The 23495-nt window shown below is 39.7% G+C and overlaps 1 protein-coding gene across 1 annotated transcript in view; it reads right to left on the minus strand.

Moving 5' to 3' along the window:
* Window positions 1–23495, minus strand: part of MAST1 (microtubule associated serine/threonine kinase 1) — a 1222161-nt gene that overhangs the window by 599409 nt on the left and 599257 nt on the right. The window contains exons 7-8 of the mRNA XM_044084747.1: window positions 22250–22459; window positions 17139–17240 (exon numbers count right to left, since the gene is read on the minus strand). Coding sequence (XP_043940682.1) covers window positions 17139–17240; window positions 22250–22459 — 312 coding nt within the window. The remainder of the gene's footprint in view (window positions 1–17138; window positions 17241–22249; window positions 22460–23495) is intronic.

The following is a 23495-nucleotide window of genomic DNA, read 5'->3' on the forward strand; positions in this document are numbered from 1 at the left end:
TATAGGTCTCATGTTTTGCTTTACCTGAGATTTATAGACAATTTAATATTTTTGTGTGATGGCCCTAAAGAAGATGCTTTAAAATTTGTTGAGAACTTGCAAGTTAATAGTATGGGCCTCGAGTTTGATGGTATGCAGTTAGGAGCTGATGTTAACTTCTTGGATGTTAAACTCAATAAATTAGACACTGGGCTGCACAGGAAGTTTGACTTGAGGAACCAGTTTCTTTATGGCAGTAGTTGCCATCCTTCTCAACTTATGACAGTATTGCCCTACAATGAGTTCCTTAGGATTCATAAACTCTGTAGTAGGGATGATGTTTTCCATCAAGAGATATTAGAAACCGAAAAAATATTTATCAGTAGGGGATATGATATAAGGCTACTGTTAGAGGCCAAAAATAAAGTGATGTTACTAAGATGGCCTAATAATAGGAATAATCCAGAAATACGTAATAATAACAGTAATTATCAGAGGTGTTCTTGATGTACAGATGTTGTAAATTTGAATTGTGGAACATCTAGGAATGCCTATTTTGTTACAACTTACAATATTATTAGCCATAAAATTGTAGACATTATTAAACAATTCTGGCCTATGATGCTCAGGGATAGAAACTTAAGCTTACTTTTGCCTAAACATGTTATAGCCTCTTATAAGAGAGCTAGGAATTTAAGGGACCATTTTGAGTTACCTAATGTTAATTTGGATAGAGAAATGGTCCCTATTAGAGGTACGGTCCCTTGTAAGAAATGTTCTATATGCAAATATATTGTCAACTCTTTTGCAAGTATTAACAGATTTTTTTTACTAATAGGAAGACTTTTGATTGTAACACTACAGGTGTTGCCTATGCTTTGAAATGTGGATATAATAAGTTTTATAAAACTACAAAAACTATTACCACTATGAAAGGCTCACTTACTGTGTCCAAAGTAAAAATTCCAGCAACAAACGAATAGGAAGACACAGAGACAGCTGATATATCCAGTTCAAAACTTTTACTGCAGTGCAACAAAACACAAGCGCTTTCACCAAACAGGCATCATCAGGTGTATACACCTGATGATGCCTGTTTGGTGAAAGCGCTTGTGTTTTGTTGCACGGTAGTAAAAGTTTTGAACTGTAATAAGTTTTATGTTGGGGAAACTAGTAGAAGTTTTAAAGTATGCTTTCAAGAACACGTGAGGGACATTAAAATGTGAAAATGGATAGCCCATTGGGTAACCACTTTTCTGAGTTTCATAATTCTAATCCTGAAGGAATTTGTGGTTGTATTCTGGAAAAAGTGGAAATATCGATGGGCGAAAATGTAAGCCTAAAAGATAAACTTTTGAGAAAAGAAACATTGTATATCCTAAAATTTAACACCTTGGAACCTCTAGGGTTAAATAAAAAATGTAATTGAAAAATATGTAATCTAATTAATTCATTAGCAGTGGGATGGACTATTATGTCTTTATTGGATATGTGCATTTAAACTTGCATTTTGGAAGTGTTTTGTACTCTGTGAAGGCTTGGGAGCCGAGGCGCTTAGTGCAATAAATTTATTTATCTGCATTTCATCTGTGATTTGTGGCTGTTGTTACTTGTGGTATTATTCTATTGAATTAACTATGAATGCTTCTAAAAACAAACTAGATATGACAGAGGTGAAGTACAGCTCCCAAGAAGAGAGGAAGTAGCCTATATCAAGCACAAAAAAGGGCATTCTTGGGGTTAGCTGGGTGTTACTGGAAGTTTCTACCCCACTTTGTCACAACAGCAAGCCCTTTAACTGATTCGATGGAAAATAGTTTGTTTGTGTCTTTCGGCTTTTTCCCGGTTAGGGGTCGCCACAGCGGAACTCCGGTCCGCTAATGATTGGCAGTTGATTTTTACGTACCGGCTTGCCAGGCCTGATGCACAACCTTCAACGAAGGTACGCCCATTCACGCATGTCTCCACGCAGAAGACGCTCTAGCTGAGAGTCGAACCGGACAGCGTCTTACTGTGAGGCGACAACGCTACCGCAGCACCACCACTGCGGGTTATTTGATGGAAAATAGTACAGTTGTGTAAAATCTTACCATAATGGTAGATGTCCTTCTCTTCACTGCTGCAATATTCATTACATGAGGGATCCCCTGCCAAGGGCGTCTCAACATCTGGGCAGTATACCAAAGCCTTTAGGGTGCTTTAAGGTATGCTGTATGCCACATGTATGCTCTTTACGTAGTATAGGGCATAAAGGTAATGTCTGGAAGTACCAGCCTCAGAACTGCGAGCCTTAGTAGGAATGCCAGTCCAAGGAGTAAAGAGGTAATCAGTACATCCAAGAAAGAAATGGACCAGGGGTGGAGGGGGGACTGAATACTGGAACAGTGAAGAAAAGGACACCTACTTTTATGGTAAGATCTTACGCAACTGTACTATGTCCTTCTATGACACCATTGCAGCATTCATAACAATAGGGACAGTGCCAAAGCTTGGGAAGAACATAGTGGGGAAGAATGACCAGCAGAGCTCTCTGAAGCTCATGAGGGATGGCCCTAGCAAAACAATCTCTAGCTCTGGAAATTCCGTCCAACTTGTAGTGCTTGTTAAAGGTATGTACAGAAGTCCAGGTAGCTGCCTCAAGAAGAGAGTATCCAAACCCTTGAAAAAAAAGAACCAGAAGAGGCCATAGCTCTAGTAGAATTAGCCTTAACAGAAGAAGGAAGGCTCTTACCATGAAAGGAATAACAAAAAGAAATGGCTTTACAAATCCAAGAAGTAGTTTGCTTGGATACAGCCAATCCCAAAGACCTAGAATGAAAGGGAACAAAGAGCTGATCAGACTTACGAAACGTCTTAGTCTTACCCAAATAAAATCTGAGTTGTCTGTGCACATCCAATGTGTGCAGCACCTTCTCACTGGCAGATTGCGGAGAAGGGAAAAACATGGGCAAATGAACAGACTGATTAACTGACAGCTCATTCACCACCTTGGGCATAAAAGGAGGGTTAGTATGAAGCTATACCCTGCCCTTATGAAACACCATAAAAGGAGGGTAAACCATAACGGCTTGAAGCTCAGACACCCATCTAGCAGAAGGAAGGGCTAACAAAAGTACAGTCTTCCAACAGCACTGTTGCAAGGAAGCTGAGGCTGCAGGCTCAAAAGGAGACTGGGTCAATTTATCCAAAACAAAATTAAGATCCTAGGGAGGAGGAACAGGCTTCCTGGAAGCCTAATATGAAGGACAACTTTAAGGAATTGTTTAGCATCAAATCTACAAGCTAAAGGAAGTAATAAAGGCATACAAGAAAAACAGCTGACAAGTGGACCTTAACAGAAGAAAAAGCCAACCCAGCATTGAGCAATTCACACAGGTAAAAGAGAAGTGAAGAAACTTCCACAGAAAGTGGATCCAGGTTATGAGAAAGATACCAAACAGGAAAGTTCTTCCATTTGGATAAGTAGGATTACCTAGTAGTAGGTTTCCTGGCCTCCTGCGGGACCGTAAGTATGTCCTCAGAAAAAAGGTGTCTATATGGAATCAAAATCGTATCATCTACAGAGCCATTTGAAGAGTGGACAGGTGGAGATGGATGAGAGATCCCTTGTCTTGTGTGAATAGGTCCACCCTGTGAGGTAACTTGTGATGACTGCCCTTGGCTAAATGCAGAAGAAGACAGAACCAATGCTGTCTCAGCCAAAAGGAAGTCGCCCACAAGATTTTGGGGGTGTCCTGTTGTATTTTGAACAGGACTTTTGGAATGAGGGGAATGAGATGGGCAGCATATAGAAAATCTCCTTCTAAGAAAAAGAGAGGGTGTCCACCTTCCAAACCAGAGGACCTGGAACTCTGCCACAAAATAGAGGCACTAACCAAACATTAAAACAAACTTCAGAAAACAAGAAAAAGATGATGATAGTTCCAATAAACACAATTTATTCTTAGCACTTTCATCTTCTACAATCAGTAAACTTCTTCAGATATCTACCATTCATTCACACAAGTTTAAATAACATATTTAACCATGATATCACTTCCTGACATTCTTAAAGCTGCATTCCACATAAAATTCACTTGTCGATGCAAATGTTATAAATGCATTTAAAATATGAGATAAAAAAATTCAGTGTTCATTGTAAATTTAAAAATACACATACAGTCACACACAAGAGATTTATTATCTGTCTAGTGATTTTAACTTTAGTAAACATTTCAAGGAACTGTATTCATTTAGACCCGGGGAAGCTTGGGTATTCAGTCTAAGTTGCCACAATAATTCTCTCTCCTCTAACCTTAATGGCCAAGCTCCCCCCCTAACATCTTGTTGTACTAGATCAATTACTATATATACTGGAATTTGTGATCAGGGTACTCCATAACATGTCTAGCCAGGGCATTAGTATGATTGGCTTTAGATATACTATACTGGTGTTCATAAATACGTTGTTTAATACAACATTCCATTTTTCCTATATAGAAACTTGGGCATACTTGGCATTGAGCCAAATATACCATGCCTTTTGTTTCACATGTGTATTTCCCATTGATGTTAAAAATCTTGCCCCCTATTTTAAATTTTGTTGTAACTTCTATATATTTACAATAATGGCAGTGCCCACATTTTTTCATACCCCTGTTTGCTATGCAAGATTTTCTTCTGGACTCTAGCAGATTTTTCAAACTCAAGCCCCGTTTGAAAATAATTCTAGGTGTATCACCCAGTTTCTGATTAATTCCAATATCTCCATTTATTAAAGCCCAATTTTTAGTCAAAATATTCCTAAGTGTCCTGGCATAATTTGAAAATGGGGTAATGAAGCCCAAATTATAGCCAGTATTGGACATATGTCCTATAGTGGCATCCAGTGCTGACACACCTGATATTTGATGTCTAACATTTACAGTGCCCTGGTTCAGTATTGCAACAAAATGCCCTGCTTCCCTTTTTCTGGTGACTTCCTTAATGGCACCATCCACCAATGTTGTTGGATATGCCCTCTTAATAAACATCTGTTTTAAAAGTTCACATTCTTGATAATAATCATCATCCAAAGTCACCATTCTAGCAGCTCTAACTATTTGCCCCTTTATCACAGATCTTTTCTGATGGTTGGGGTGAGAACTGCTATAATGTAGGAAGCTGTTCGAATATATTGGCTTTCTATAGATGTTAGCAATATATCTACCATTGACTTTGTCCTTGGCTAGTCTCACATCAAGATAGGGGATGGAGAACATATTAAATGAGGATGTAAATTGTAAAAAGTTTGTTAATGTAGTAATTTCATTGACAAATTCATCTGCCACCCTCTCGTCACCTTTAATGATGACAAAAATTTTATCCAGGTATCATGAGTACCAATGGACCGTTTCTTTAAACATGTGGTTTGGAAACAGTAATTCATGCTCCCAATGAGCCATGACACAATTGGCAAAACTGCCTCCACATGGTGAGCCCATTGCAACACCAGTTTTTTGGAGATAGAACCGGTTGTCGAACAAAATAAAGTTGTTGGAAAGAACGATTTCCAACGAGCATTCGATCAAATCAATTTCCTCAGACTCTACCCCTTTCTTAAATAAAAAGTCCCTAGTCCAAGAGATACCCAATTCCTGGGGTATGACTGTATAAAGATCACAAACGTCAATAGTAAGAAAATTATAGGTTTCAACAAACTCTAAATTATTAATAGCTTCCAAAAAGTTCATGAATCGGAACATATTTGCTATTCCCCATTCAGATATTTTTTAAGTTTGGTGTCTACAGGCTTAGCACATGCATAGGTCAATGACCCCCTCCCATCCACAATGGGTCAGAGGGGTGGGTTACTTAGATCTTTATGTATCTTTGGTGCTCCAAACATAACTGGATACCTAGGTGCTGTCATATTTAAATAATTAAATATGTCAATATCAATAGTAGCTTCCAGAAATAAATCATTTATTGTTGTTTTAACTCTCTGGTAAGCTATATTTACTTCATTCTTATACGCACCAATATAAGCTTCGGTTTCCAGTATGTTTTTTACTCTATTCTTATAATCATCATCATCCATAAAAATCAACCCACCCCCCCTTATCTGGTTTCATTACTCTTACTTCAAAACTTCAACTTCAAAAGTTCTAAAGCTTCTCTGTCACTATCTGTGATATTTGATCTAGTCAGGGGATGCATTGGCTTATTTAAAGCTGCCCTGATATCCATCTCACATATTTTTTCAAAAAGGCTTAGGGTGGTTTGTAATGGTGAATTAAAAATACTGCTCACTCTACAGTCTTGTTCAGTATAACCGTTGTTGCCCAACAAAACAGTCAAATTTAACTTATGCAAAAAAATTTGCAAGTCCAATAAAGTCCTAGGCAGATCCGCCCATATAGTGGGTACAAGAGATCGTCCTTTTGCTAAGATATCAATCAATTCCCTTGGAACATCAAAAGAAGAATAGTTGTAAATCTTAAAATCCCCAGTAGAATTCATCAAAATCGTAGGTGCTATTCTCTCTGAGGGTTCGTTCCTTCCATCATCATGTTGCATATCTACAACTAACTCCGTCTCTGATTCTGTTTCCTCTGCGTTGTCTGGTTGTTGTGCCTCCTTGTTGCACTTGTCCATTTATCCTGCCCCTCTGAAAAGCCTGGTCACCTGGTTGGTTGACATTCCTCTGCTGGTCTCTAAGATGGTCACTACGCCTCATGGGTGCTGGTGCTCCACTCCGAACGTGAGTCTCTTCAATCTCCTCTTTTATATCCGTCTCAGAGTTCGATCATGTCGGTCACCCAAATGCATATTTTCACTGTTATATCCATTCTGGGGTCCCGGGGGGGGGTGGATAGGCCATCCCATTATCATAGTCCTGTTGGTGTCTTAATAATTTTTTTCATTTTAACTTCCCGTAATTTCTCCAAAGTACTGTCAATGCTGGTAAAAATCCGGGTAAATTCACACTTGTACCTAGGAAAATTCTCCTCTCTTTTGATGTCATTTTCTAATGTTGTTAAATCATTTCTCAGCACAACAATCTGTCCCTCATACTGTTTGATGAGCAACTCGAGGAACTCACAGCCCTGTGTGTCAAATAACTGTAATAATTCCAGATGGAAAGGTGAATTCTTCACTAAGTCTGTAGGGAATTTCCATTGCCTAAGGCCTTTTGGTATATGCCTTCTTTGAATACATTCCTTGAAGTATGCAAGTTCAAGCTTCAGTTTCCTAAGTTTAAAAAGTTTTTCGTCAAACACTTTTAAGTTGAACACAATTTTATCTCGCCCACTTCTATTGTTATCCAAGCTAGTATGTGGTAAAACACTCCCATTATTACTGTTCAAAGTAAAATGGAATGCTTAACCATTCAGTTAACAACGGAATCACCGTGTTATCACTGCCATTTCCAGCAGTTGTTTGACCATTAATTCTCATTTCGATTCTGTATATTCACAGTACTTTCGCTATTATTAACAGTCAAAAGCCTCCCATTCAATGGTGGCAAATACCTGGAATGCATGCTGTGTAGAGCTGCAGAAACAGAACCATAAGTTAAATCCACATGGCGTGACTGTTCAGCCCTTGCACCAGTTGTTAGAACAGGATGCTCCATAAATGTTGCAGCATGTAATTTCTTCATTAAATCATCCACTCTCCCTGTCAGTTGAATAAGAGCAGTCAACTCAGCAACAGAACCATTGTTGTTGTTTAAAGGGTCACTAAGTCCATTTTGTGAAAATAGTGATGCAGATGCTGGAACTTCTTCATTCATCTTACAAAAACAACTGAAACTAACCAAATAAAACAAACTTCAGAAAACAACAAGAAAAAAAAGATGATGATAGTTCCAACAAACACAATTTATTCTTAGCGCTTTCATCTACTACAATCAGTAAACTTCTTCAGACATCTACCATTCATTCACACAAGTTTAAATAACATATTTAACCATGACATCACTTCCTGACATTCTTAAAGCTGCATACCACATAAAATTCACTTGTCAATGCAAATGTTATAAATGCATTTAAAATATGAGATAAAAAATTCAGTGTTCAGTGTTAATTTAAAAATATACATACAGTCACACACAAGACATTTATTATCTGCCTAGTGATTTTAACTTTAGTACACATTTCAAGGAACTGTATTCATTTAGACCCGGGGAAGCTTGGGCAGTCAGTCTAAGTTGCCACAATAATTCTCTCTCCTCAAACCTTTATGGCCAAGCTCCCCCCAACATCTTGTTGTACTTGATGAATTACTATGTACCGGAATTTGTGATCGGGGTACTCCATTACATGTCTAGCCAGGGCATTAGTATGATTGGCTTTAAATATACTATACTGGTGTTCATAAATACGTTGTTTTACACAGTGTTCCATTTTTCATAAATAGAAACTTGGACATACTTGGCATCTTACATACCAAATAGGGGCATGAAAAAATGTGGGCACTGCCACTATTGTAAATATATAGATGTTACAACAAAATTGAAAATAGGTGGCAAGCTTTTTAACATCAATGGGAAATACACATGTGAAACAAAAGGCATGGTGTATTTGGCTCAATGCCAAGTATGCCCAAGTTTCTATATAGGAAAAACAGAACGTTGTGTAAAACAACGTATTTATGAACACCAGTATAGTATATCTAAACCCAATCATACTAATGCCCTGGCTAGACATACTACGAAGTAACCTGATCATAGAATATCTAAAGCCAATCATACTAATGCCCTGGCTAGACATGTTATGGAGTACCCTGATCATAGTATATCTAAAGCCAATCATACTAATGCCCTGGCTAGACATGTTATGGAGTACCCTGATCATAGTATATCTAAAGCCAATCATACTAATGCCCTGGCTAGACATGTTATGGAGTACCCTGATCATAGTATATCTAAAGCCAATCATACTAATGCCCTGGCTAGACATGTTATGGAGTACCCTGATCATAGTATATCTAAAGCCAATCATACTAATGCCCTAGCTAGACATGCTATGGAATACCCTGGTCATAGTATATCTAAAGCCAATCATACTAATGCCCTAGCTAGACATGCTATGGAATACCCTGGTCATAGTATATCTAAAGCCAGTCATACTAATGCCCTGGCTAGACATGTTATGAAGTACCCTGATCATAGTATATCTAAAGCCAATCATACTAATGCCCTGGCTAGACATGTTATGGAGTACCCTGATCATAGTATATCTAAAGCCAATCATACTAATGCCCTGGCTAGACATGTAATGGAGTACCTCGATCACAAAAAACAGCATATAGTAACTGATCAAGTACAACAAGATGTTAGGGGGGGGGCTTGGCCATTAAGTTTAGAGGAGAGAGAATTATTGTGGCAACTTAGACTGAATGCCCAAGATTCCCCGGGTCTAAATGAATACAGTCCCTTGAAATGTGTACTAAAGTTAAAATCACTAGACAGATAATAAATGTTTTGTGTGTGACTGTATGTATATTTTTAAATTTACACTGAACACTGAATTTTTTATCTCATATTTTAAATACATTTATAACATTTGGATTGACAAATGAATTTTATGTGGAATGCAGCTTCAAGGATGTCAAGAATTGATGTCAAGGTTACATATGCTATTTAAACTTGTGTGAATGAATGGTAGATGTCTGAAGAAGTTTACTGATTGCAGTAGACGAAAGCGCTAACAATAAATTGTGTTTGTTGGAACTATCATCATCTTTTTTGTTTACAAAATAGAGGAAGTTGTCTGCTCAAAGGGGAGGCAGAAAGATCTATTTGAGAAGTACCTAACTGGTGGACAATGCCCAGAAACACATCTTTATGAAGCATCCATTTGTGGGACTGAGTTATGGACCTGCTCAGAGAGTCTTTCACAATGTTTTGACCTGAAGGAATGTACAGTGCCTGAGGAGTCACTTGATACTGGACAGTTACTTCCCACACTAGCACTGTCAACTGTCAAAAGAGGATAAGACCTTGTCCACCCATTTGCTTACATACCATATCACTGTGGTATTGTCTGTAAACATCCTGAGAGGTTCTGGGGAGAAAAGAGGATGAAAGGCCTGAAGAGCCAGCAGAAGAGCTCTCATCTCCTTGATATTGATGTGGTCTTTCTGTTGATGAGACAAAAAGACTCCCTGCACCTTTAGGGAGCTGTAAGCTACTTCTCATCCCACATCTGAGGCATCTGTGAACAGCTCCTGAGAGGGAAGAGGTAGATGAAAAGGGAGGTGTGGAATGAGAGTCAACTGCTGAATCTACCACTGAAGTTCCTGCTTGAGACATGGAAGAAGTGGAACTAAAAAATCAAGGGGATGAGAAAGCTGAAGCCATGAACCCCAGAGCTCTCAGAAATTCCCTTGCTGTTACTGAGGTCAGAGGAAGAATGAACTGAAAAAGGAAATGAGATTTGGGGCCTTGGGAAGAGGCATGGATGCCAGCATAGGAACAGTCTGGATCCTGCACCCCATGCAGACATGATCCTGAGGAGGAGTCAGGAAGGACTTTTTGAAATTTAGAGTGAACCCCAGGCTCTGCAGAAGGGAGTTTGCAAAATGAACATTTTGCACAAAGTCTCTGGAAGGTTTGCCTGGAACGGGACGTTGTCCAAGTAGGGGAGAGACTTGGATCCCCCTTAGCCTGCAAAAAGCAATCATAGGAGCGAGGCAACTGGTGAATACCCTTGGGGCAGTAGAAAGACCAAACAGCAAAGCAGAGAAATGAAAATGCCAGGAAGCAACAGAGAAACCTAAAATCTTCCTGACAAGAGGATGAATTGGGATATGGAGATAAGCATCCTTCAGATCCAGAGACACCATATAAGCCTGAGGAATAAAAGAGGGAACAAAGTCTGAAGGGACAACATTCGAAAACAGGGAACCTTCAGAAATGCATTTAGATGAGAGAGGTCTAAAACTGGTCTCCAATTACCCTCTTTCCTGGGTACAATGAACATTCTGGAGTAACCCCCCCCCCCCTTTGGGAAACTGGAATTTCTTGAATAGTACACTGAGTCAAGAGATCCCGAAGCATCCCTGGGAAGAAGGACAGCTGTTTCTGAGGGGAATGAGGAATTCCCATGAAAGGGGGTAGAGATTTTCATACCATGAAATACCCTTGCTGGATAATGGACAGAACCCAGGAGTCCTCAGTAATCTTTAACCAAACAGGGAAAGATAGAGAAAGATGAAGAGAAAGAGGACTGTGGCTGGGAAGAATAGGATAGTCAGACAGCACCTGGTTTATCAAGACAAGGAGACTTCTGGGGCACAGACGTCTGAGTAGCATTAGCAGTAGAAGCCCGCTTCCCTCCTTTATTGCCCTTGGGGGAGGGTGAGACTGTCTACAAACAAAGGCTGGCTTATTGGAGTAATTTCACTGAAACCTAGGTACAGGAGAAACAAAAACATGTTTAAGCTCCTGTAAAGCCTTGCCCTTATCCTGAAGAGACTTAAAGTGGCAGCATCTTTGCCAAACAAGTGTTTATTATCCACAGGAGCATCCATCAACTTAGCCTTAATATCATCAGGCAAAGGTTAAGCCAAAGCCAAGAATACCTCCTCATCACTGACCCAAAAGCAGTAGCCCTAGAAGAAGCATCTGCTGCATCATAACTACACTTAATGGAATGATGAGCCACCTGGGAGGAAGTCTCTAACAGGGAAAGGGCAGAACTTTTACCCTCAGAGTCTGGAAGACCAGAAATTACCTGATAGGCCTGGGAAAGAAAAGCCAACATGTATCTGGATGGGAGCCATTTATAATCTTGAAATACTGAAATGTCGAATTTCAATATCTCGAGACTATAAATCCGAATGTTTAAAATATAGAAAGTTCATAATCGTGAATTTGAATATCTCAAATTCGTGGTTATGGCTTTACGATATGTAATGTCCGGGATTGTGTGTTTATGGTGCGCGGTGCCATGTGTGGATCTAGGTGTTTTGCTAGGTAAGTGAGTGTTTTGTAAGGGATTTGAGTGGGAGTTAGAGTGTGTTTGAGTCTGCTGATATGTTTGATGTGTGTGTGAGGGACTGGAGAATGTGTGTGTGAGTTTGCTTTTGTTTCCTGTTTGTGCGATCTCGGAGTTAGTATATATAAGTAGGGGGGTGTGCAGGGTGACTTGCCCCCCCTGCTTATGTGTGTATGAGTTGTGTATCTGTGTAGTTTTTGTTTGTTTATGTTGTGTTGTGGGTGTTGTGGTGTATGTATGGTGTAGTGTATACGGTTTGTTCGGTGTTTTGAATTTTGCGGTTTTGGGCTCAGGGTTTTGTAGTTTTGGTGTTTTGTGGATTCGGTTTCATAGTTTTGAGATACCAAAATTCGATGTTTCAGTATTTTGAGATTATGAAGTGAATTCACCTGGACATATGGGTCTGATAATTGACTGAAAGCTAAAGTAGCAGAGGTATAAACATTTTTCCTCAGCCTTTCCATGGTTCTGCTATATTTATCAGACGGTAGTAACTTAGGAGAAGGTAGCACTTGAGATGGCTTGTCAGAAGCCACAAACACCACTAAGGGGTCAGAAGGTCACTTGTAAAGAAATTTACAGTCCCATGACACCATACAGAACCTATCAAGTTTCTTGGGGGCAAGGGGCTGAGTCAGGAGCCTAAGAAGCATTAGAAAAGGCATCTAACAAGGCAGCCAAAACACGAGGGACAGCAGAAAGTCTGAGAGAATCCATCTGCAGGAGCTTATAATACCTTTTCACAATCCCATTTAAAAAAAAAACATTATTCTAGAGACTGTGTCCCCAAAAGAAATGTCCTCAAAAGGAGTATCAAGGACTATTAGAGTCCCCTTGGTCAGACCCTTAATCCAAAGGACAGGGAATCTGAGATGAATAAGCAAGGGATTCTTCATCTGAATCCTCCTCCTCCTCAGAGGAATCCTGCTCCCTGGGTCTTTTAAGGGGAGTAGAGGACCAAGGGGGAGCTGGAACAAAAACTCCACGAGGATGTTAAACAACCCCCAAGTGAAATTCTGCCATTCACTCTGTGGGTCCTTAGGAGCTGGAGTAATATGCTTAGTTTTCTGGTTTTTCTTTAAGGAGATGTCCACCTTATGAAGATGTCCACCTTATGAAATGTAGAAGGCTCCTAGCATGGACAGCATTCAATAATTGTAGTAGGGACTTCTTCTGACCAAAATGTGAGGAACACCTCTAAGCCCCTCGGAATTAATCAGCCACGGTTCCCCCTGAACATCTGATGTGGACATCTGCAAGGCCTCCAAGGACATGCCTAAGGTCAGATCTCTGCCGGCCTCCAAAGCAGTCATGGCCGAAATATCCAATGATGAAGCCGGGTGAACCTCTGGGCTTTCACTTGCCTTGGGTGAGATGTCTGGTAGAGGCTGTGCAGCTAAAGAATCTGGCCTTGATTTCTTGGCCTTTTTCTTCATGGATGGCTACCCCTCAGAGGGGAAAGTTCCACTGTGTCTTCAACTAAGAGCTTAAGACGTTGCTTCTCCAGATGCAAAGCCAAAGAAGAAAGCCTACTATGGAGGGTCTTGGGAGCAAAGGCCTGACAAATTGAACAGGTCATATGGTCGTGGGAAGCACCAAGGCAAAATAAGCATTGCTCATGATGGTCTTTATGGGGAATTTGTCTCCCACACTTGTATTTACCCTTCTTGGATGACATGAAACCCTACAAGCAACAAAAAAATAAAAAGAAAGATAAGATACAAAAACCCCACTGGGCACTTCCTGTATCTGCAATGGCTTGGCAAACCAGCAACAGAATGGGCATTCAGACCATTGATCAAGAGATGGTGTTCGGACTGGTGGTGAAGTTCTGAGGATGGTAAGTCCGGATGCCACCTTTATGCTCTACATGAGGAGCACACGTGTGGTGTACGGCATACCTTAACGCAACCTAAAGGCTTTGATATGCTAGCCAGACATTGAGCCACCCTTGGCAGGGGATCCCTATTGTAATGAATACTGCAACAGTGAAATGAAAGGACATAAAAAATGAACAACAGAAGTGGATAAAGCCTTTTAGCATTAAGAGGAGGCATTATGCACAGAACTTGAGGTAGCATCCCTGGATTATGGTAAATCCATTTTTTTATGAATATGGATGCATTAGAGATGGGCCTGAGAGTGGTGCTGTCACAGCTCTGAGATGAGGAAGACTATGGTGCATGTTACTTAAACTACAAGATAAGTAAAGTGGGAACAAAATACTCAAATACTCCATGACTGAGAGGAAGTGTTTACTGATAAAATGGGCCCTCTCTAACCTAAAATACTATTTAGTGGGCACAGATTTCATATTAATAATTGACCATTCGCCCCTCAAATGATTCCATAAACAGCAAGATGTTAACACCAAGCTCGTTGGTGAGCCCTTTCACTATAACTACTCAGCTTCAGTGTATGATACCACTGTAATTTAACCTACAACAATGCAGATAGACTACTGACTGTATACAAGCCATCCAATGGCATAAAACCAATAGTTTCAAGTTGGAGGGGGGTCAGTTGTAGCACATATTGGAAGACCCCAGCAAATAAAGCATTCAAATGAATATGAATATAGTACATTGCAAGTATAGTGCTATATTTGTCTATAAAGTGTGTAAAAAGAACTACAGCTGTAACTAAGAAGTGTTTCCTTTAAACATATAAAATGTTTCTTTAAGAACAGAGAGAAACTTTTAACGTATTAGTTAGAACCGTGTTGCTGTCATTTAAAAGTATAATGCTGCCTTAAAACCAGGGAGATACTTTGCAGGTTTGCTAAATAAAACAATTAATGCTATGTAAAAAGGAGAATAAAGTAACCCTATGGGAGTGGGCTTTGATGCTTGGAACAATGACTCTGGAAAAGTGACATCAAAGTGAATGAAGACCTGGAAAAATGCACCAGAATGAGGCTGGAGATTATCCCAGTTATAGGGAGAGAGAGAGAGAGAGAGAAGAAAGGAGAGAGACTTACTGAAATGCTCAGACACAAACTATATCCCATTATATCTCAAATGCAATGGGTTGTATTGAAGATATTTGTTGTAATCCTTTGTAAAGCATTGAGACTTTGAGACTTCTGTTTAGAAATAACTAAACCAAAACTTATTAATATTTTTGTACAATAAAGTGCATTGTTTTTTCTAAGACTAATGTTTCTGCTGCCTTTAATAAAAAATACGGACACACACACACACACACACACACACACACACACACACACACACACACACACACACACACACACACACACACACACACACACACACATATACAGATACAGACAATTTAGTGTAGCTAATTTAACCAGCATGATCAGATTAGAGGGAAAAAACTCATGCAGATACAAACCAAAATGACAGAATCTGCAAAGCCAGCAACCAGATGTCTAGACTGAACCCTAGACCCTGGAATTCTTTCTTTCCTGCACTTCACATGAACCACTGTGATAAGTATAGCTTACATGTCTGCATCTTGTGCAAGTATTGTTTTCCTTGTTTATATAAAAATCTAATTTTCTAACAAAAGAAAAGAAAAACACAAAAGAAAAAGTTTAAAAAGCAGCAAACCAAAGACCAGGAAGGAACCAGACCACAAATCTTATAAACTTTGGTTTGTTTAATAAAACACAACGAACTTCATCAGAATAAATACAAAAACTTGAAACCATCCTTAATTAAAACCACAAATAATTGTCATGTGCAAAAAATCATCCAATGACAAAATACTTCAAATAAATTATTTAAATAGCCATTGTGATGTCATGAAAATTTAAAAATACACTACAAAATTTTTTAACAGTGCATATGTATAAAAACATAAAAATGTATGTATATAATAGTCAATAATAACAAACTACTACTCAGTGTTTCATCAAATAAAGCGAGATAAAGGCAATATTGAGAGATAAAGTCCTGGGTAATGAACCTTTGTTCACTTATAAAAAGTTATGTAACATAAGAAGTATACTTGAAAGTACCTTCTAAGACCTCACACAATAGGGCCAAAGACCCAGTTGGGACTTTGCTTGTGGTCATTGCAGGCAATGTAGATACATAGCCAATTCAAGTTTCGTTGAGTTGAAACATTTTAAGAAAGTTATTTAGGCAAAGGACAGCTTTACATGTGATTCTGTGGATATTGTTTATCTCACAATATGCAATTCTTGTACCAGTTTTTATGTTGGCAAGACCATCAGGTCACTAAGTAGAAGGATTTATGAACATGTGTCGGCAGTGAGAAAGAAAGACAGGAATAATGCACTGGCACGACATGTTTTATTACGTAACAATTTTAAGAAATTTACATTTTTTTGTCTTAGATAAAGTAGTTTGTGGTCGTTTGGTGGATAATTTCAAAGCCTTATTAGAATGTAGCAAAATTAAATGGCAGATCGCTTTAAGAGCAGACTACCCTCCAGGACTAAATTAAACTATTAACATCGTGCTTTCTTCGGTTACAAAGGCTTTGATGTAGTTAGCCAAGCTGTTCACAAAATGGGCTTTATTTGATAAAACACTGTGTTGTACTTTGTTATTGCTGACTATTATATACATACATTTTTATGTTTTTATACATATGCAATGTTAAAAAATGTTGTAGTGTATTTTTAAATTTTCCTGACATCACAATGGCTATTTAAATAATTTATTTGAAGCATTTTGTCATTGGATGATTTTTTTGCACATGACAAGTATTTAAAGGGTGGGTTCAAGTTTTTGTATTTATTCTGATAAAGTTTGTGGTGTTTTATTAAACGAACGAAAGCTTATACGTTTTGTGGTCAAGTTCCTTCCTGGTCTTTGGTTTGCTGCTTTTTCACTTTTACTTTGTTCTTTGAAGTTGTTTAGCCATTTTTGGTGGATTTTAAAAAACAAAAGAAATGGCAAAAATTTCACATAGATTTAGCTGTTTCTGTGCACAGACCTAGATTAGTTTGTTTGTTTTGTTCTCTGTACATCTGTGCATGCAAGTGTGTGTGTGTGTGAATGTGCATTTGTTTTATGTGGGTTCACATGTGCTGATATCTGTCAGTTTTTACGTGCATACACATTTTACAAATGTCAATGTATGTGGCTATCTGGATGGAGACCACATTTCTAGGAGCATATTCACAGATATATCTTCCTTGTTCTATAAATTTGTTTAGTTTTTTCCCCAAAGGCACATTTTCCTTGTTCAACATACCAGGCACTCTAAGAGTCTAGCGGGTCGAGCGATGATAATTAGTAGCTGTTTGACAAGTTGGACAACAAAGGCCATCTCTGTGCTTTCTGATCGTTCATAAGCCTAGAAGAAGAATTAAACACAGTTACTAGAGGACATCACTTGCTGTACGTAAGACCTGTTCTTTAATAAATGGTAGGCCTAGATGTCTGAGTGATATGAAAACAGTACAGTAGAAACCCTCATTTCACCCTCAGTGCTAGGGACTCATTCAGTTCTCATCAGTTTATGGTGAACTGACCTTCATTAAAATGATAATTCAGCAGCTGTCTAACCACAGTTACAAGGAAGATTCTCCTTTCACTGGAGTGCACTAGCTACATGAGCTACAGTTAATAGTCTTAAAACTGCAGAAATTGTGTCAACAAAAGATGTTGCACACTTAGACATGATGAAGCACTAGTGACAGAAAAAGTATTCTTTGCTAAATACTTTAGTAGCACAGTGTTAAATAACCTTTCTGCCTTATGTCAATGGCTAAACTCAAGACCCCTTAAAAACACTATAAGTAATAAGGCACACATTTCTCCAGCAAAACCAGCATTTTTAAGGTGCATCTGTTAGTTCAGCAGCATGCCCTAATCACTTATACATCAAAATGCAACCCTGTGTTTAAGTCAGTGGAATCAAAACAGTCAATAATGGAAAAAGTAACTGGTTATAACTGTTATATTTTTTCTTAAGGTTTTCTCATTTTTTTCTTTTCTGAATATCAAATGACAGTTCTGTACTTGAGAAAATAAACATGATATTGGCCTATCAGCTGGCAACTTTCTCTGCTCCCATCAGCACTGTATCCTGAAAAAAAGCAGTAACACAACTGCTTCAGCTGATATCCATTGGCTAATCAGTCACTTTTAACTAGCAGTAATATTATTGTCTGTGAGTTTACTAAGCTGGTAGAGTGACATGTGGCAGAAATGTACCCTTGTCAGTTACTGGGTAGAATGGTACACCACACTTTTTGACTTGAAGTCTTAATGACTTACTTCTTTTAAAAACAGAAAAATCTTAATGGCTGTCTGGATAACGGCCTCCCATGACTATATCATGTCCAAAGAGAAACATGGGCCAGTCAAGTCAAAAGCCTATAAAAATATCAGTTTTAAGTAAGGCACTCACTCCTGAAGATGCTTGTGCACCAACATTTAAGAAGGGATTTCATAAGAAGTTCTGGCAATGTGCTAAAGTTTCAAGCAGATAAGTATGCCCACAGACATCATGAGCAGAATATGCTAATTACTTTACCAACCTTTAGCTTAACTAGACTAGGAAGTGTTGTAAGAACTCTCTCCACGAACCAAATAATTCCAAACAAGGAATAAATATGTGCCAATGGCTTGCAGGTTTTATTATTTCACATTATGACTTTTTGCTCTCATATTCTCAGGCACCCCCACATTTAGGACTGTAGTGCCTAACTGTGTACTAGTCTCGATTTCTGATGTAGCCATCACTTCTGGCTTCCTGTAGTTCTCTGACACCTGTTAACTTATGCTTGTTGCTTTCACAAGGGAATGTTTTGCTGTATACAACAGTACTGGCTGTCACACTACAACATTCTAACATAGGTTCATAGGTTCATAAGTGTTTCCCATCCACTCATCAAGATTTCTCTTGAAGAGGGCTAGTGAGGTGCTCTGTTTGACATGTATGGGAAGTTTATTCAATAGCATAGGCAGTCTCTGGGTTATGAACCTGACCCCCCCCCAGCACATTCTGTTGATTGTGGTAATGAGGCTAAGGTCTCTGGAGCATGTGGTGCAGAGGGATTGGAATTTCTTTAGATGCAACATTTCTAACACAGCTGCGTCAGACATGGCTTTGTAAGTCAAGCAGAGATCGCCTCTAAGTAGGCGATATGAGACAGAGAATTGTTAGATTTTTTTTTACTCTGTCCATATAATACAAGTGTTTAAGGCCTAGAATCTTCTTTGTGAGGTACTTTTGCGGCTTCTCCAGTTGTTACAGGTGTCTAGTGAAGTATATGCCAAATGGGGCATCGTACTCAATGACTGGCCTAATGAGGGAAGAGTAGAGGGAGACAATGACCTCTTTCTTCCTGGATGCAAAACCCTTGGTAATGAGATGTGCCACGTAGAATGACTTTCTGACCACAGTAGCAATGTGGTGGCCAAAAGAGAGGTTGCTGTTAACCTGTTTTCCCAGATCTCTTTTAACGCCTTCTGTGTTCAGTGGACTACCATTGATGTGGTAATTCATGGGAACTGGGTTTTTCCCAAAGGGGATGATGACACATTTTTTGGCATTGAGCTTAAGGCCATGGTGCTGACACCAGTCGTTGGTCTCAGTGAGGTTTTTCTGTAGGATGTCAACATCACTTGGAGAGTTAATAATAGCTCCCAACTTGCAATCGTCTGCAAACTTTGTCAGCCAGAGTCCCTTTGTGTTTGCCTAGACGTCAGAGAAGTAGCTATCAAACAGGAGAGGACCCAGGACTGAACCCTGTGGGACTCCACTCATGACTGGTCGGCAGTCTGACTTGGAGTCAGCTGCTTTCACACTGTGGATTCTATCTGTGAGCCAGTTTGCAACCCACCTAGTGATATAGGGGGTGATGCCTAGCTTAGTGAATTTTTCTATGATTCCTGAGTGGGGAATGGTATCAAAGGCCTTGGCCAGATCGAGGTAGGCTATATGAACCACCTTGGCTTCATCCACAGCTCTGGTGACTGACTCAAAGAAGTCAACCAAGTTGAGCAGGCATGATCTACTCTTCATACAACCAAACTGTGAAGGATCCATTGTATGGAGATTCCCTATATCCCTGTTTATTAGGTCCATGATGATGCGTTCCATAACTTTGCATATCAGACTCGTCAGGCTAATGGGGCAATAATTCCCAGGGTCTGTAGTCGCTCCTCCTTTGTGGAGAGGGATGACTGTAGCAGTGCATCATTCGGTAGGGACAAAGCTCGACATGAGGCTATGATTGAACAGGGCACACAGGTGAGGTGCCAGTTCACTCTGTAGTTCATGTAGAACACAGCCAGGGATATTGTCATGTCCCATAGAAGCTGTATTCTTGACCTTGGACAATGCTGTTGTAACCTGTGCATCAGTAATACTGGGTGTCTGGCAATTTATTGGTATTGTGACTGGTCCTTTGGAGGGAAGGAAGGGGTAAGGTTGCCACTGAATCTGTTGGCCAGTATATTGGCAATATCTGTTGGCTCGGTATAAAAGGTACCATTGTGCAGTAGCTCAGAGCAAATCTGGGTATTGCCATGGTGATTCTTTACATAACTATAGAAGGCCTTGTGGTTGTCTTTACTATCTGCTGCAATTCTGTTTTCATAACTAACTTTAGAGGATTTGATGAGGGATCTCAACTTTTTGTTGAGGCTGATAAGGGAGTTTTTCCAGTCTTGGGACTTCACCTTATTCCGCATCAGTTTCCTCCTTATGTTGTAGAGTTTGTTTATGGTAGGGGACCACCAGATTGACTTCCTTTTTTGGGAGGAGAGCGTCTTGGTTCTATTGGGTATGGCGAGATCCATGCATTTCTGTACGTGTTTGTACAGTGCATTGGTGTGTGAGTTGGCAGTCATGCAACTATTCTCCATTTGCATGGGTGCTGTGAAGTTAGCCACCTCTGTTTTTAGGAGCCCAAAGTTAGCTTTGGAGAAGTTTTTCATGGTGGTTACCTTTGTGGGGGTGGTGGGGTGGGTGTAAGGGATGTGGATTTCCAAGGTGATTAGTTTGTGGTCGGATCTAACCAGGGAGGAGTTGACTGTTGGTGTACAGCAGCGGTCGCCCATGTTAGTAATGACCAGGTCAAAGATGCTGCTACCTCTAGTGGAGGTAAGAACGAGCTGGTCCACAGCATTGGAATTAATGAATTCCAGGAAACGTTGGGCAAGTATATTGGTACATGAGTAGTTTTCCCAGTTAATGGAGGGGTAGTTGAAGTCGCCCAGTATGAGAGTGTTAGGGTGGACCCAAATATTCTCCAGGGTGCTTAGGAATGTGGAGTGAGAGTTTGAGACATGGTTGGGGACCTATGGCAGGGCACTACCTGAATCGTTGTCTTACCCAATGTTAGCTGCACCTGAAGTATCTCCGATGCGTTCCAGTCTGGAGGTGTATGCATCCTTTATGAATATGGAAACACCACTGCCTTTGGAGCTTTGGTCCAAGGTCTGGGGCCGAAAGGTGTGGAAAGAGAAGAGTTACAGCCTAGTATTGTAGGGGTGCTTTCTGCTGCCTTGAACCAGGTCTCTGTTACAGCACAAATGTCGACGTTCTCCATTTTAAGGAGTGCTTCGAGCGAGTGCATTTTGAGATTTAGACTTCTAGCGTTGAGCAGCATGACCCTCAAATTGCATTTCTTTGTAGCTGTTATGGTGGTAATTTGGTCTTTGGAACACCGCATAAAAAAGGCACTATGGGGGTGGCAACTTCTCTGCCTTGAAACCACTGAGCGCTGGTATAGGACTGGCTCATTACTGGTCAGTGAATGAATGAATGAATCAGCAGAGGCAGCTGGAAGGTGAGAGTGTGAACGCCGTCAGTTAAATGAGTACAGGAAGATAACTATGTGCTACAGAGCAGTGAACTCTATTGTTTTCCCTTTCCTAATGCCCCGCCCACAGCATTGCCTTACAAACTGGCACACTGAAGCCACTGTACTAATTCAGTAGTAGTAAGAATAATTCCCTTTCTCAAGATGGAAGGCTCTTCGTTTGTACTGTGGTTTGGGCGTCCTCTCTGGGATGAAACGATGATGCTAAGCATGAGTACAGCTTCCTGACTTTATTCAAAATGCAGTTTATGGAAACAGAAAATACTAATTTTTCAGCACTATAAACACTGATGTAGTATTTTTGTTAGTATTAATACATTTCTTGACATCTGGGAATATTTCTGCTTTCAAGAGGCAGAATTTAGGTTTAGCAGAATTTAGATACACACTTTACAACATAGAAAGAACAGTTTTTAAAACAAAGGGTTTCTGTACTGCTTCAGTTTGTAGGGCATAACAATAGATTCCTCTCAGTAACTACACAAAATAGTTTTGTCTTCCTGGCCAACAACTGCACTTTACTTACATCTTGCAATAGCTTTTCCAGGTTCTCCTGTAGCTCACAGAAGTAAATGGTGGTGATGACTCCGTCACGGGACTTATCGAGGCAGTCCCGAGCTAATTCAATGATCTGGTGGTGGATAAAACTGAGTACACCATCCGCTAAAGGCAGCACATTCTCTGGTGCGTTTGATGTTATGAAGTCCCAGAGACGCTCTTCCATCTGCGCTGTGGCCTAGGGTACGATACAATGACCTTATTATGACATCATCAGTGTCTAATCTTTCCAGAAACTTCTTATACAAAAGTATTAACTGTGCATGCATATTCATTAAGAGAATACTTCTGTCAAAGAGCATGTCTACTCTTGTGTCTGAGAAATACCTTTACACCATCAAAGGATACATTTTTCAGGATTTCAAAAATTATAGAAACAACAGTACACTGTGACTGTACACAATCCAATTATCTATAATCCGTAATCTTAGATTATGTCAACATTTTTTAAGAAGTACAAATTTTACTAAGATGGCCCACTCATAATAAAGTTCCAGGGGACAAAATGAGCAGTGGTGGGGGTAATGGCCTTCTTGGACAGTGGAAGAGTTTGGCTGTATATCAGGCTATGACCTTTCTCTTGCAGTAACAGTCCCCCTCCAATTATGAATTATCAGTTAATTTAGAGTGTTTGAGAGTAATCAGTGCAGAAGATGTTGGATAATTATCCCAAAAGTTAAAACTGGAAGAGGTTGGTATGTTTAATGCAGACAGTATTAGTACATTTTTAGTTGCCATCTCTACTCTGTTGCCCTGAAGATCATTCTAGAGGCTTGCAGGGTTACCCCCCCCAACACCTACTGTGTGCTCTCAATGTGCATAGCCTCCTTCTTGTCTGCACCACCATAATCCTTGTCTGCTGCACTTGAATCAAGTGTTTTTGTTTTTTGCCATAACTGACTGCATTGTCTATACTGTTTGCTCCTTCTCGTCTGCTGTATAATCTGAATTCTCTACGGTTTATGCTTCTTTGCTAAGGTTTATCACGCTGCTTCTCAAACCCACGTCAGTTTGTATAGTACATTCTTTGCTGTTTTTGTGTATCACCCTACTTATGTGATCTAGACTGATTCTCACAGCACCTTGCTCAAAGTCGGAAAGATATATCTGCTAGTTGCATATCCTATTATGCACAGTGCTTTCAGAATTTTTAAACCGTTTCTTCTTGCCAAGTTCTGAGTCCCTTCTCTCTGTACATTCTGCAGTATGACTGA

This window comes from Protopterus annectens, chromosome 9.part0 (genome assembly GCF_019279795.1).
Source record: "Protopterus annectens isolate FY-2018-M chromosome 9.part0, PAN1.0, whole genome shotgun sequence".
Classification (NCBI taxonomy): Eukaryota; Metazoa; Chordata; order Ceratodontiformes; family Protopteridae; genus Protopterus; species Protopterus annectens.